The 14,033-nt window shown below is 36.5% G+C and overlaps 1 protein-coding gene across 4 annotated transcripts in view; it reads right to left on the bottom strand.

Moving 5' to 3' along the window:
* Nucleotides 1–14,033, bottom strand: part of LOC137018552 (kelch-like protein 29) — a 307,293-nt gene that overhangs the window by 5,867 nt on the left and 287,393 nt on the right. For all 4 annotated transcript variants that reach the window (XM_067383224.1, XM_067383220.1, XM_067383222.1 and 1 more), the window contains one exon: nt 1,026–1,219. In XM_067383224.1, the coding sequence (XP_067239325.1) occupies nt 1,026–1,219 (194 nt within the window). The remainder of the gene's footprint in view (nt 1–1,025; nt 1,220–14,033) is intronic.

Below are 14,033 nucleotides of genomic sequence, written 5' to 3' on the forward strand. Positions count from 1 at the left end.
GTGTTTACTACGGACTGCAGGTTTTCAAACAACAGAATCACACTGGGACTTTGAGGAAATGAACCTTTTAAAAGCCTTTAGCGTGAGGCTATTGACTGTGGGCATGGCAGGGGAAATATGAATGGAACTCCCTCACTCTGGGATAAAATGGCCTATTGGAAAATTACACAAAGACTTGCAGGCCTGTCAATCAGTGAGAAAGAGCCAAAAACTACTGTTGCCAGGAAAGATGTAGTATTACTCCTGAAACAAATCATCCCATTTACAAATGCTAGTATTTATCCTTGTGTTGTCAAGTAAACTTGCAACAGTAATACATTATATTATTACTTATAAATACACACGCACACAGTTACACAACTGTATGCTAAAAATGTGTTAGTATTTGAATTGACTAGTACATAGATTATTGTTTATTACTTTTTGATGTTAAATTCATGAACAGTTAGTTAGCAATGTCATGATCTCTAAACAGTGGTGAACTCTGTGCCGTCTGTATCAGCTTCATTTAAACATAATCATACATAAACACCTGCTATAAACGTGACTGTTTAGCACAAAGGTAAAAATGCAAGTATATGAACAATCATTACAACAATTCGAGATGATCATGTGAAGATGAGGATCTTTGATTAAAGGTTGGAGAAGTTAACAATAATCCATGTTTATCTAGGTTCCATGTACTGTATGCAACTTAATTTAATTACCAATTTAATGTAGTTTATGAAATAGCTTTTATGATGCCACAGCACAGCAATGACTGAGCTAATTGAAGCCTGAAAACCTCCTACAGCAAGTAAAGATGTTGAGTCCCACTCTGCCATATCAGTCCTGCTGTTCTTCTGCTACGATTGAGCCCATGAGCAAAGCAAACAACCTCATAAAGCCTTTCAAGAAGGCAGACCACAAAAACAGAACCACATTCTGGTGCCATGTTGACAAATATTTGTTTTGGGTGGAACTCAAAGACGCACAAATGAACAACTTCCATTAGCAAATTCCTGTTGTTCAAATGATCCTCTTACCGATCATGGGGGACTCTATAAAGCTCCAGGTGTTGGTCTGCGGGACATAAGACTGCAGAACACCAGCTGAGCGTCCAGCCTCGTTCACTCCACCAAACACGTAGATCTTCCCTCCGCATACGGTGGCAGCTGCCGAATGAACAGGCTTGGGCAGCGGCGACACCGTCTCCCACTGATTTGTGATGGTGTCGTACCTGAAGGAAACAGAAGGGACACATTTGATAACATTGCTGATATTTGTACAGTTTTAGCACCAACAGACATTTCTCGCAATGTGTCCTAAAACAAGGCCCAGGGGTTTGCAGATGCAATCCAAAAGTGCTTTATTGTGAACAGGGCGCATATAAAAACAACACTATATGCAAGTTAGAAACTGCAATATCTAACTATCTAACTATCTATCTTGCATCTATCTATCTTGCATCTATCTATCTTGCATCTATCTATCTATCTATCTATCTATCTATCTATCTATCTATCTATCTATCTATCTATCTATCTATCTATCTATCTATCTATCTATCTATCTCACGTCTATCTATCTCACGTCTATCAATCTATCTCATGTCTATCAATCTATCTATCTATCTATCTATCTATCTATCTATCTATCTATCTATCTATCTAACTTGCATCTGTCTCTTACATCTGTCTATCTATATATCTATCTATCTATCTAACTTGCATCTGTCTATTTATCTATGTCATGTCTATCTATTTATCTATCTATCTATCTATCTCACGTCTCATTCTATCTCACATCTATCTATCTATCTATCTATCTATTTATCTATCTATCTATCTATCTATCTATCTATCTATCTATCTATCTATCTATCTATCTATCTATCTATCTATCTATCTATCTATCTATCTATCTCACGTCTATCTATCTCACGTCTATCAATCTATCTCATGTCTATCAATCTATCTATCTATCTATCTATCTATCTATCTAACTTGCATCTGTCTCTTACATCTGTCTATCTATATATCTATCTATCTATCTAACTTGCATCTGTCTATTTATCTATGTCATGTCTATCTATTTATCTATCTATCTATCTATCTCACGTCTCATTCTATCTCACATCTATCTATCTATCTATCTATCTATCTATCTATCTATCTATCTATCTATTTATCTATCTATCTATCTATCTATCTATCTATCTATCTATCTATCTATCTATCTATCTATCTATCTATCTATCTAGTATCTGTCTATCAATCAATCAATCAGCCTGTCTGTCTGTCTGTTTGTCAATCAATCAATCAATCTATCTGTCAATCTACCTCACATCTATCTATCTAACTTGCATCTGTCTATCTTGCATCTATCTATCTATCTATCTATCTATCTATCTATCTATCTATCTATCTATCTATCTATCTATCTATCTATCTATCTATCTAATCTATCCATCCATCCATCCATCCATCCATCCATCCATCCATCCATCCATCCATCCATCCATCCATCCATCCATCCATCCATCCATCCATCCATCCATCTATCTATCTATCTATCTATCTATCTATCTATCTATCTATCTATCTATCTATCTATCTATCTATCTATCTATCTATCTATCTATCTATCTATCTATCTATCTATCTATCTATCTATCTAGTATCTGTCTATCAATCTATCTATCTATTTCCAAAGCTTTCAAACATGGCTTTGTCAAGCCAACATTAAAAACGTCTAATTCTGCATCCTGTTTGCTTTCTCAATTAAAATTTGAAATCAATTCAGTTTGGAATGGTGCACAATCCTGGATATCAGTGATGAAACGTTTAATGAAATGGCTCTCAGCCCTTTTGCTGATGAGTCACGCATGTTCCACGTTACAACCCAGCAGAGCCCTCCGACCATACGGTGGAACGCTGTTACTCGCTTCACAGTAAGTCATGTGCTGCCATCAGATGCATGAGAGCCGTCCAGCTGGAGAGCTCATCCTCAGCCATTGTTCTCAGGATCAGTAATCAGGCCTCCGTCGCTCCTAATTGCTCTCAATGACAACTGCGAGAAGCTCCTCCAGCACGTGCTACAGCTCGAGTGAGGTTCAGCCTGAGTCTGTCTGTGTTCATCTATCTCCTGTTGAGGCGATTGCCACTGAAAAGGTCACCGTGAACAGCTGAGTCAGCTTTAGGGAACATCTCGAGACCAGTCGCTGAGAGTATCGGACAATGGCTTTAGCTCTTGCGGCTATTGATTAACTATGTAATGAATCAAACAAACATCTGAGGACATGGAACACAATTATGAAGCGAATGTAACTGATTACTAACCGCAGATACTTTCTGTATGATAAATGCATGGACAGCTTTGCCAATATTTCAATTCACTGCAGGCAACATTAGTGGAGGTATAAAGATGATGAGAAAAAGAATACAGCAAACAGGAAGAGAAGCCTCGGGCTACAAATACATTAGCAACAGCTAGCACAAATCGAGTGAGACCGCCGCAGCCATCAAATAACGCAAAAAGCCTGCAAGTAATGACAAGAGACTCAACTATCTGAGTTTACCTCTGACAAGTTTTACTTTTTAAGTGCACACTTCAATAAGAACATTGTCTCCAGTGTTTTCACACACACACAAAAACAACTTTTTCTGGTTTGTTTTGTGCCATTAGTCTTTTTTATTGTCTGTAATTTACTGTTGCAGTTGCTGAACATTTGTTATATATGTCTGCACTGTTGTATATTTTTACTCCATTACCTCCCTGCAATGAGTTAAAAATGATAATAAAATAATAACCTTAACATCAACTTTGACTCCCAGAAATTCCAGAATATACAAAAGCCCTGTTCACACCGCCAGCGACGCGCAGCAACAAAGCGACACTATCCCCTTCATTTCAAGAGCGCTGGCGACTTCCGGTGACACGAGTGACACAGTGACCGTTGGAGACAGGATGTAGGCTTGTCAAGGACGGGAGACAGGCGACAAAAGTTCCGATATTTATACTTTATGCAAATCAGTAGCGAATTTCGTGAGCGACAACCAATAGATGTTGATAGTTTGTGTGTTGTTATATGATGCTGTGAGCAGTTTAGCACTTCTGCAGTTCATATTACAGTTTCCCCTGCATTGTGTTTATTAATAGGAACAAGAAAATTTATTATTTGTCAAATTCGTTTTGTCAAATGACGTTTTAGTAATTTTTGACAGTGTGACTGAGCTCCGCAATGAATCACTCTACAACAGCAGAATGTAACTTAATTCTGTTATGCCTAAATCCAAGTCAGGTTAGAATTATTCATTAGTTTTATATATCATTGTGATTGCATTTTCTATAGATATGGTCAGACGCCTACCAATGACTTTAGAGCGACAGCACTAGGACCGCCCACAAGCTACTTCACAGTACAGAGACTAGCGACATGGTGGTGTGAACGTGGCTTCAGGCATTAGATGTACAAATCCCAAGTTTTCCTATGTTAGAACTATTAGAAATGTTTTGACAAACTATGATCTATCATAATAACCAAATATCACAATTAGCTATGTTAAAAAATACATCAAATGTCCCTGCAAGCCCTTAAAAGGAGATTTTGGCCTGTCCCACCCCAGATGACATTCTGAACTACAATCAAAAACAATGGCATATTTTTGTATAAGTTTAGATTTTAGCATTCAAGATTTCTGTTGAATTGATTTTTTTATAACATTTCACTTTTAACTTCTATTATTTGCCAATAAAAAATAAAATAAATAATAATAATTTAATTGTCCCACATTTCGTGTGCATCTAATTTCTTAATTTTTACACAAATTGTAGTGCTGACACATAAAACAGCTCATATAATTAATTGGACCTCATGAGGGTTGATGATCGCCCCAAGCACCTCATTTCATTAACAATGTGTTTTTTGTTGTTGTTGTTGTTTTTCTGGCTCTATTTTGTACCTTATTCATGGAAAGAAAAAAAAAAAAAAAAAAAGAAAAGAAGTCTCCTCCGCTCAGCAAAGCTGCATTTATTTGATTAAAAACAGTCATATTGTGAAATATTATTACAATTTACAATAACTGTTTTTTTTATTTGAATATATTTTAAAATGTAATTTATTCCTGTGATCAAAGCTGAATTTTCAGCATCATTACTCCAGTCTTTAGTGTCACATGATCCTTCAGAAATCATTACAATATGCTGATTTATTGCTCAAGTAACATTTCTTCTTATTATTAATCTTGGTATTTTTTTGGAGGAAACCCTGATTCTTTGATCAATAGAAAGTTCAAAAGAACAGCATTCATTTGAAATAGCAATCTGTTGTACCATTACAAATGTCACTTTTGATCAGTTTAATGCATCACTGATGAAAAAAAAAAACAATCTTACTGAACACAAACTATGAATGTTAGTGTATATTGTTCAAGTACAGTCCAAGTGATTTCAAGTTAAAACATTGTATTGATCAGCTTCATACCTCGACCATTCTAGGGTTGTTCACTATAGAGGTGACTAAGAAGGGAATGAAATGAGAGTGTGATGGAGTGAACAAGGTATGAAGCACATAATGAGACCATCTCCACTATCGATGTTATCCGGTTGAATGCGCCAAGCCCGACCGGCATATAGAGCTGATCTGTTCTCTATGATGATATCATCAGCGCTCCTGTAATTATAAGAGCTACTGTACCGTGACCCACGTTCACCCCCTCACGATCCACACTCTATTTAATCACATGAGAGCCGGAGGGGAGGGGGAGTATCTGATTGGCTGCTTTGATAACCTGTGGGCCACAGGAAGCCAATGAGTTCAGACGGAGGAAGACAGTGAAACGCATCCAGTGATGAGGGCTGTTCGGAAACGTGAATAGAAAATCTCCTCATGCTCACTCTGATAAAGCCAGTGACTTTAAATTATGGCAAAAGTGTGGGATGGCACTTCTGAGCGCCTGTCTGACCTTATCGTTTCTTCTGTCCTTGACAAACCAGCTTATCTCTTGTCCCTCTCAGGTATGTTCACACATCACAACTGCGGTCAAGGGTCATCCCACTTGCCATGCCAGCGGCATAAACATGCTAATGATTTCCATGCACAGCGAGGACTGAAATCGATACATTGAGGCAGTGTTTTGCACAACTTTAACCAAATTATCTGTGACAGATTTTACACATCAATCAAAACCACTCCTTAAAAACTCTCCAGTGCTGGACGCACACCTGCAAGTTGCAAATTTAATTTTTTGTTAAAGCAACAAAGAAGATACAATTCATTTTTGATTATAGTAGCAGTGTTTTCCAAGCCAAGCATCCTCATATTTAAAGGGTACATATGAAAATCTGACTTTTTCCGTGTTTAAGTACTATAATCGGGTCCTCTGTGCGTCTACCAACCCAGAAAACATGGGAAAAGACATACCAGTATACCAGTATGTGCAAGTCATTTTACACCAGACTGCTTTGCACACAAAGAGTCAGTAAAATTGCACAGAAGTTGATTCTCAAAGATGGATCAATACCAACTGTTCGTGATCAAAATTCATAAATATTCGTGATGTTTGCTAACGTACTGTTAAATGTGGTTAAAGTTACCATGCTTTGTTACTGTATTCACAGAGACCAGAGTCATATCGTTATTTTCATTTTTAACCCAAAAATGCGTACAGTCTGTATAATTCATAAATGCATTTTCATTCTTGTTGAGTCTCTCCAACAGTGTGTAGCTGCTTTAGCAATGTTAACTCATCCAACATCCACAAAAAGTGCATGCCATACCTACATGATCTGATATGCTGCATCACGAACAGTATGTAATGATACATTTTGAGAGTTATATGTGCTGTGTGAGCTTCTCCATTATCATTTATGACATTTATACTATGTAACTTTTTTCCCTCTAGCCTTAAAAAAAAAAAAAAAACTGCATGCATTTTGAGGAAGAACACTGTTTTGGTTGTGCTTCAGCTCTGCTGAATATGGTTATCATACTGCTCATAAAACATTCACTACTAGGCTTAAGAGATCTAACCAGTGTAGATGGAAAGGATCTCAAGCTGAAGACATTACTGTAGCTTTACCCATTATTAGACATGCACATTGAAAATAAATTCCAGCACAGCGCTACAAAAATCAAAATGAAATGATGAGCCTCTTCACAATAGATAATGCTTCACAGTGAACTCTGTTAGAAAGCTACATATGGCAATTTATCTGTTCCATAAAATACTTTTTTCACCTGTTAAGTGATAAAAATTTTTCAAATCCCTCAGTTTACACCATCTCAGAAAAGGCAAACCAATGTTGATTCTTGTTCTATTACGAGCTCTGTCGCATTCTCTTTTTTAAAAAAATGGGTGATTCCCCAGGTTTAGCTGCTCCATGTCAACCTTTCGTTACCTTAAGTAACCTATGCAACTCCCACTTATGTACGCAATTTCCCACGAAAACCATCCTGACAGGTCTAAAATATAAATACTTTTTAATAGGCTTACCATAGTGAATCAGGGTAAGATTCACTATGGTAGTATTGATGATATATTGAATTTTGAACACTTTGGCATCTGCATAGCAAGACTTGGCAACCACACACTCTAACATCATAGTGGCATCTAGTTTTTGCACTGAAAGCAGAGTTCACATAACATCAACATCTGGTTATGAATACATTTACTTTATAATTATTAACATATTTCAACTGATGTAGCTGTTTTATAAAAGAAATTAGCCCCGAGAGGCCATTATAATGATTTTACAGCAGTTAAAGAGGGTTTTCAGCTTCACGTCATGCCTAATTACACTCCTTTCTAGGGCAAAACCACTGTAATACTGTCTCTCATGGCTTATTGCTTCAATCCACATATATGCATGTAGAATTCAATACATTTAATAGTTTCAAAACTATTTTATTTACAATAAGAATGTTTCATTTTCTATTGGACAAAAAAAGCAGGATTCATCTCAACTTGCCAAGGATAACACATAGCCTTTTCATTGTGGTCTTTGATATTATAAAATAATTCATGGCATCTGGCATGAAAAAAATAAATAAATACATAAGCAGATAGAAAACACTTTAAACTGCATCATAAAAGAAGTTTGTCTAACAAAAGCATTTTTATGTTTTAATTTACATTACTGTTTCATCAGATATTAACAGTTTTGTGAATATATAAAAAAACTTTTTGCACTGTGGATTTTGATCAAAACAAAGCAAATATTAAATATTTATATTGTTTAATTTATATAATATAATACATATTTATCTGATTATTTGTAGCATACTTTTTATTTCATCATTTTACTATCAATCTTAAGCCTAAAATTTATTTGCCTTAATTTCTGTTTGCAAAAATGGTTTAAATCACGTTTCCAACTTAGTTTTAGTTAGCAATAAACCCTGCCCTGCACACTGAAACCGCAGGCATCCAAAAACTACACTAAGCTCTATTCTGAGAGGTAAACGCATTAAAAAAGATGTGTTTTTTGAAAAGAAGCTTTTTGATGGCAGAAAAAGACATACTCTCACCTTTGTGCCCCGTCACAATAAATAAACAGCATTTGATGGACTTAATTTGCAGCCTGAATCTTGTTTCACGCATGCTAAAGGGGTTTGTAATTGAGGTTACGGCCCCTCGCAGAGACATCACTGACGGCTTCTGCTTCACGGTGGATGTTCCTCACATGCACACGCAACTGCAATTAAACTCGTGTATTATTTATTTCAAGGTAATCAACACAGGAAATGGGTTAAGCGTTAACGTTCCTGCAGTGAAGCGCTGTAATGCGAAAGCATTTGGATGCAGTGATGTCACAATCTCAGTGTGATTTACTGCGAACTCTTGCAGTGTTGTCTAAACAAGCCATATGATTTCTCGCTCTCTTTTTTAATTGTTTCTGCTTAGAACGTCTTGTAAACCAGGAGGGGAAATGCTGGTTTTCATCAGAGCTCGCTGACAGGCTTCCCTGCATTTGAAAGCACCAGACGTTCACAGTTACAAACGCTGTACCTGTCAACCGGGATCAGAGGTTAATTGTCCGGGGACACTGCGGGATGACAGCCACGATCTACACCATAGTCGTACTGGACTTCTTGAAGAATAAACTTGCCAATTCTCTTTGGAAAAGAGGTGACCTTTGCTTTCTGAGGTCTTTATAAAGGTCATCCAGTTGGACAGTCTACAGATAAAGATCCTTTAACAGTCCAGTTGGTCAGTTTTGTCAGAACTGCTGCGATACGAGCAATAAAGGATCTAAGAAAAAGGAATCCCTGGCCTAAGTTTTTTGCTAGATATGCAGTTTTTTGAGATTATTAGTGTAAAGTTTAATGCTGTGTCACTTTTTTTGAATATAGCAGCGGTTCTTGGATGACTGATTGGACTAAAATAGGGTTAAACAATTACAAAAATCTAAAATTAATAACCCATGTGGGTAAAAAACTATTGTTAAGAACTCATTGGAGGTCTTATAAACTGCATTTACTAAAACCAAAATATACATCTAAACCAAACCAATCTCTAAAATATATAAAAATGCACAGCAGAATAATTAAAATGAAAAAAAAAAACTAAGTCCAAGATTCATTCTGCCGATAGCCTTGTGGGCAGCACCGACAGATAGCGCTGTTGCGCTTCAGGCGACCCGAGTTCGAGTCCCGGCTCGTGGACCTTTCCCTACCCCGTCCCTCTCTCTTTCCCACTTCATTTCCTGTCTGCTTACAAAATAAAGGCAAAAACGGCAAAAAAAAAAAAAAAAAAAAAAATTGGAATGAGTTTGTGACTCTTGGAATCGTATCAAATCAAGATGTACCTAAAGATTTCCACCCCTAACAGAAACTAAACAGAAACATGTCCATCAAATAAAAATGAATTAATCAAAACCTGCTGAAACCAACTAAAAGTGAACTCTAAAATACATTTGAAAGCAAAAAATGGTTTTAGGACATCAACCTTGGCACAGAGCGTCTCTGAACATCTTAATTAAGGTGTGTGTTATCTGGTGCGCTGCTAATAGCTTCATCACTGTCTGTAAATTAATTCTTTAGAGCTTCTACACTTTCACAGAAATCATTGTCCTATCAATAAATTAGTAGGCTCTGGGGACATGTAACTTTGGTTCATTATATATATATATATATTTTAATTATTCATCAAAGTTTAGTTTTAAAACATTGAAAGTGCAAATTATGAGATCCTGACAAAAGTAGTCTGTATACCAAGATATTATATCACACTACAGCTTAGGTAAAGAATCAAATAACCTTCAGAATCAAGCAAGAACTACCTGTATCACACTGAACCCTTTCATAAGTAAACTTGAACAGCCAGAAAAATGTTTCAGGAACATATTCATACTTTGGATGTTAGTGATTTTAGTGGCCAGAGAAAATCAAGGACACAGCGCACTCAGAAAGAAACACTGAATCAGTGTATATACTATAAAACTAAAATCTGCTTTTAGTATTGTTTGCAGAATGCATCAGTTTTCAGTTTCGTTAGCAGTATGCATCAAATGTTCATGCCATCTAAAGTTACATGCTCTTAAAGGGCCGGTACAATCAGTCCAAACAGATATGTCTAGTAATCTCTCTGATCTCACCAATTTGTGATGTGGCTCTTCCAGGCTTCCAGTGGCGTATGCACATACAGTATCCGTTCTCAATCTCGCGCTATCACTGCAGAGGGCACCTTGAGCCTCCATCAGGAGAACTCTGCACAGCACTCGGACTTAATTGGATTTGTGCATCACACACAAATTGTGACATTACAACTCGACGGCGGAGTAGGTCATGCGCCAATTACCAAAGCTCACGGCGCGAGCCGTCGCGGCCACAGAAGCTCGCCTAAGACTTCATTACCCGCCCGGCGCTTCCCTTTTCATTATGTGCTGAATGAAGCGGTGCTTACCATACACCAAAAGTGCTGCTGTTCGAGTCAGACGGTATCGACAGATGCAGAGGACGGGGAAAAGAACAGCCTGTGACTGTGTTTGGTGTCTTTAATGAGTCACAGCAATCTTTCAATGCTGCCTGCCATGTGCTTTAAAGAATGATACAGCTCCACATTACTTTCCTTTTATCTGTGACTTTATATCACTTTATATCAACTTTTCTGTTTATCTCATTTGCCATCCATCAATTCATCACAGGCTGAAATGGTGAGTACATCATTTACAGTGGGAAAATAAAATGACAAAGTATATCTAGTATCTATCTATAACATTATACATATAGATCCCATCTGTTTGCGTTCAAACAGAAGTCATCTGGGATCAATTTATATTTTTATATATATATATATATATATATATATATATATATATATATATATATATATATATATATATATATATTTATATATATGCAATGAACAGAATTATCATGTACATCAGGAGTTATAGTTCATGGCAAGCAAAAATAAATAAATGAGCTGCAAATGAATTTAGTCATCACAACATAATAATCTACAGTATTAAAGAGAGATAAGTATTTCTTTTCAAATCTGATTTATAATGTTCTGCTATCATTGATTATGCAACAAAAAAGCCCCTTTCACACGGAGCGCTAATCCCAGAAAATTGCGATAAAAGTGCTAGAGTGCCGTCTGTGGGAACACAAACACGTCCTGGGAATGATCCTGGAACGCACCCTGTGTGAACGATAGGCAGGACCAATGGCGTAAGGGGTGTGTTGTAGTGATGATGCTGAAGCGTTCACCAGCTTAGTGGAAATGCACCTGCACTAGTTTATGATCAAATCAGAAAAAGAAAAAAAAGAGAAATAATCACAGATCATAAGCAAACTTAAAGAGGGTTAGTTCACACAAAAATGAAACTAATGTCATTTATTACTCACCCTCATGTCATGCTGCACCCCTAAGACCTTTGGTCACAAATTAAGATATTTTTTGATTAAATCCGATGGCTCAGTGAGGCCTGCATAGACCAAAAAACTAAAATTACTTTTTAACAATATCTAGTGATGGCCAATTTCAAAACACTGCTTTAGAGTCGAATCAGTGATTCGGATCGTGTATCAAACTGCTGAGATCATGTGACTTTGGTGCTCTGATCCACTGATTCGATTTGTAAAGCTCCGAAGCTTCAAGAAGCAGTGTTTTGAAATCGTCCATCACTATATATTGTTAAAAAGTCAATAAAAAGTTTTTTTTTTTTTTTTTTTGGGCGCACAAAATTATTCTCATCGCTTTATAATATTAAGGTAGAACCACTGTAGTCACATGAACTGATTTAAATATGTTTTTAGTACCTTCATGGATCTTGAGAGAGGAAGTACCATTGCTGTCTATGCAGGCCTCACTGAGCCATCGGATTTCATCAAAAATATCTTCATTTGTGTTCTGAAGATTAATGAAGGTCTTACGGGTGTGGAGTAATTAATGACAGAATTTTCATTTTTGGGTGAACTAACCCTTTAAGATGCTGCGGAGACATTACATGTCTTTACGGGATTTGTGTGAACACACACACACACACACACACACACACACACACACACACACACACACACACACACACACACAGAGATTCTAGAAAATCATTGGCAGTGTGAATGAACCAAAATCGAAAGGTACCGGGACAAATCCTGGGATACAATATCAGTATTTTCTGGAATCTCTGTGTGAAAGGGGCTCAACTCACTCAAATACACTTTTAAATGGATAGTTCACCAAAAAAGTGAACTAAGAGTATGTAAGAGTCCCTATAAGAGTGTATTTGAATGAATTTCTTTCTTCTGCTGAACATTAAAGAAGATATTTTGAAGAATGTCAGTAACCAAACAGTTGACTATATTATCCATAGTATGGGGAAAAAAATACTTTTAAAGTCAATGGGGTTCATCAACTGTTTGGTTCTTCAAAATATCTTCTTTTGTGTTCAGCTGAAGAAAGAAATTCATACATAAATGCTGACAGAATTTTCCTTTTTGGGTGAACTATCCATTTAAAGGGAAAGCGGTCTTAAAGGTGCTCTTAAAGTGACATATTTTTGTCATAATCTGTAGCTGTCTCTGCTGCTCATATACATCCACTGACGTACAGCTGCAATATTCATTTATTCAAATAAAAGTTATACTACCATTCAAAAGTTTGGGGTCGGTAAGATTTTAAAAAAATGTTTTTGAAAGAAGTCTCTTCTGCTCACCAAGTCTGCATTTATTTGATTAAAAATACAGTAAAAACAGAAATATTATGAAATATTATTGCATTTTAAAGGTGCCCTAGAACATTTTTTTTTTAAAAGATGTAATATAAGTCTAAGGTGTTCCCTGAATGTGTCAGTTTCAGCTCAAAATACCCCATAGATTTTTTTTAAAATTCATTTTTTTAACTGCCTATTGTGGGTCATAATTAGAAATGAGCCGATTCAGGGTGTGTGGCCCTTTAAACCTGGTGCTCCACGCCCCAAGAGCTCGCGCTTGCCTTAAACAACATAAAAAAAGTTAAAACAGCTAATATAACCCTCAAAATGGATCTTTACAAAGTGTTCGTCATGCAGCATGTCTAATCGCGTAAGTACAGTGTTTATTTTCATGTTTACATTTGATTCTGAATGAGTTTGAGGCTATGCTCCGTGGCTAACGGCTAAAGCTACACTGTTGGAGAGATTTATAAAGAATGAAGTTGTGTTTATGAATTATACAGACTGCAAGTGTTTAATAATGAAAATAGCGACAGCTCTTTAACTTTAACCACATTTAACAGTACATTAGCAACATGCTAACAAAACTTTTAGAAAGACAATTTACAAATATCACTAAAAATATCATGATATCATGGATCATGTCAGTTATTATTGCTCCATCTGCCATTTTTCGCTATTGTCCTTGCTTGCTTACCTAGTCTGATGATTCAGCTGTGCACATCCAGACGTCCTGCCCTTGTGAAATTCCTTGAACATGAGCTGGCATATGCAAATATTGGGGGCGTACATATTAATGATCCTGACTGTTACATAACAGTCGGTGTTATGCTGAGATGCGCCTGTTCTTTGGAGGTCTTTTAAACAAATGAGATATATATAAGAAGGAGGAA

This window comes from Chanodichthys erythropterus, chromosome 4, assembly GCF_024489055.1.
Source record: "Chanodichthys erythropterus isolate Z2021 chromosome 4, ASM2448905v1, whole genome shotgun sequence".
NCBI lineage: Eukaryota > Metazoa > Chordata > Actinopteri > Cypriniformes > Xenocyprididae > Chanodichthys > Chanodichthys erythropterus.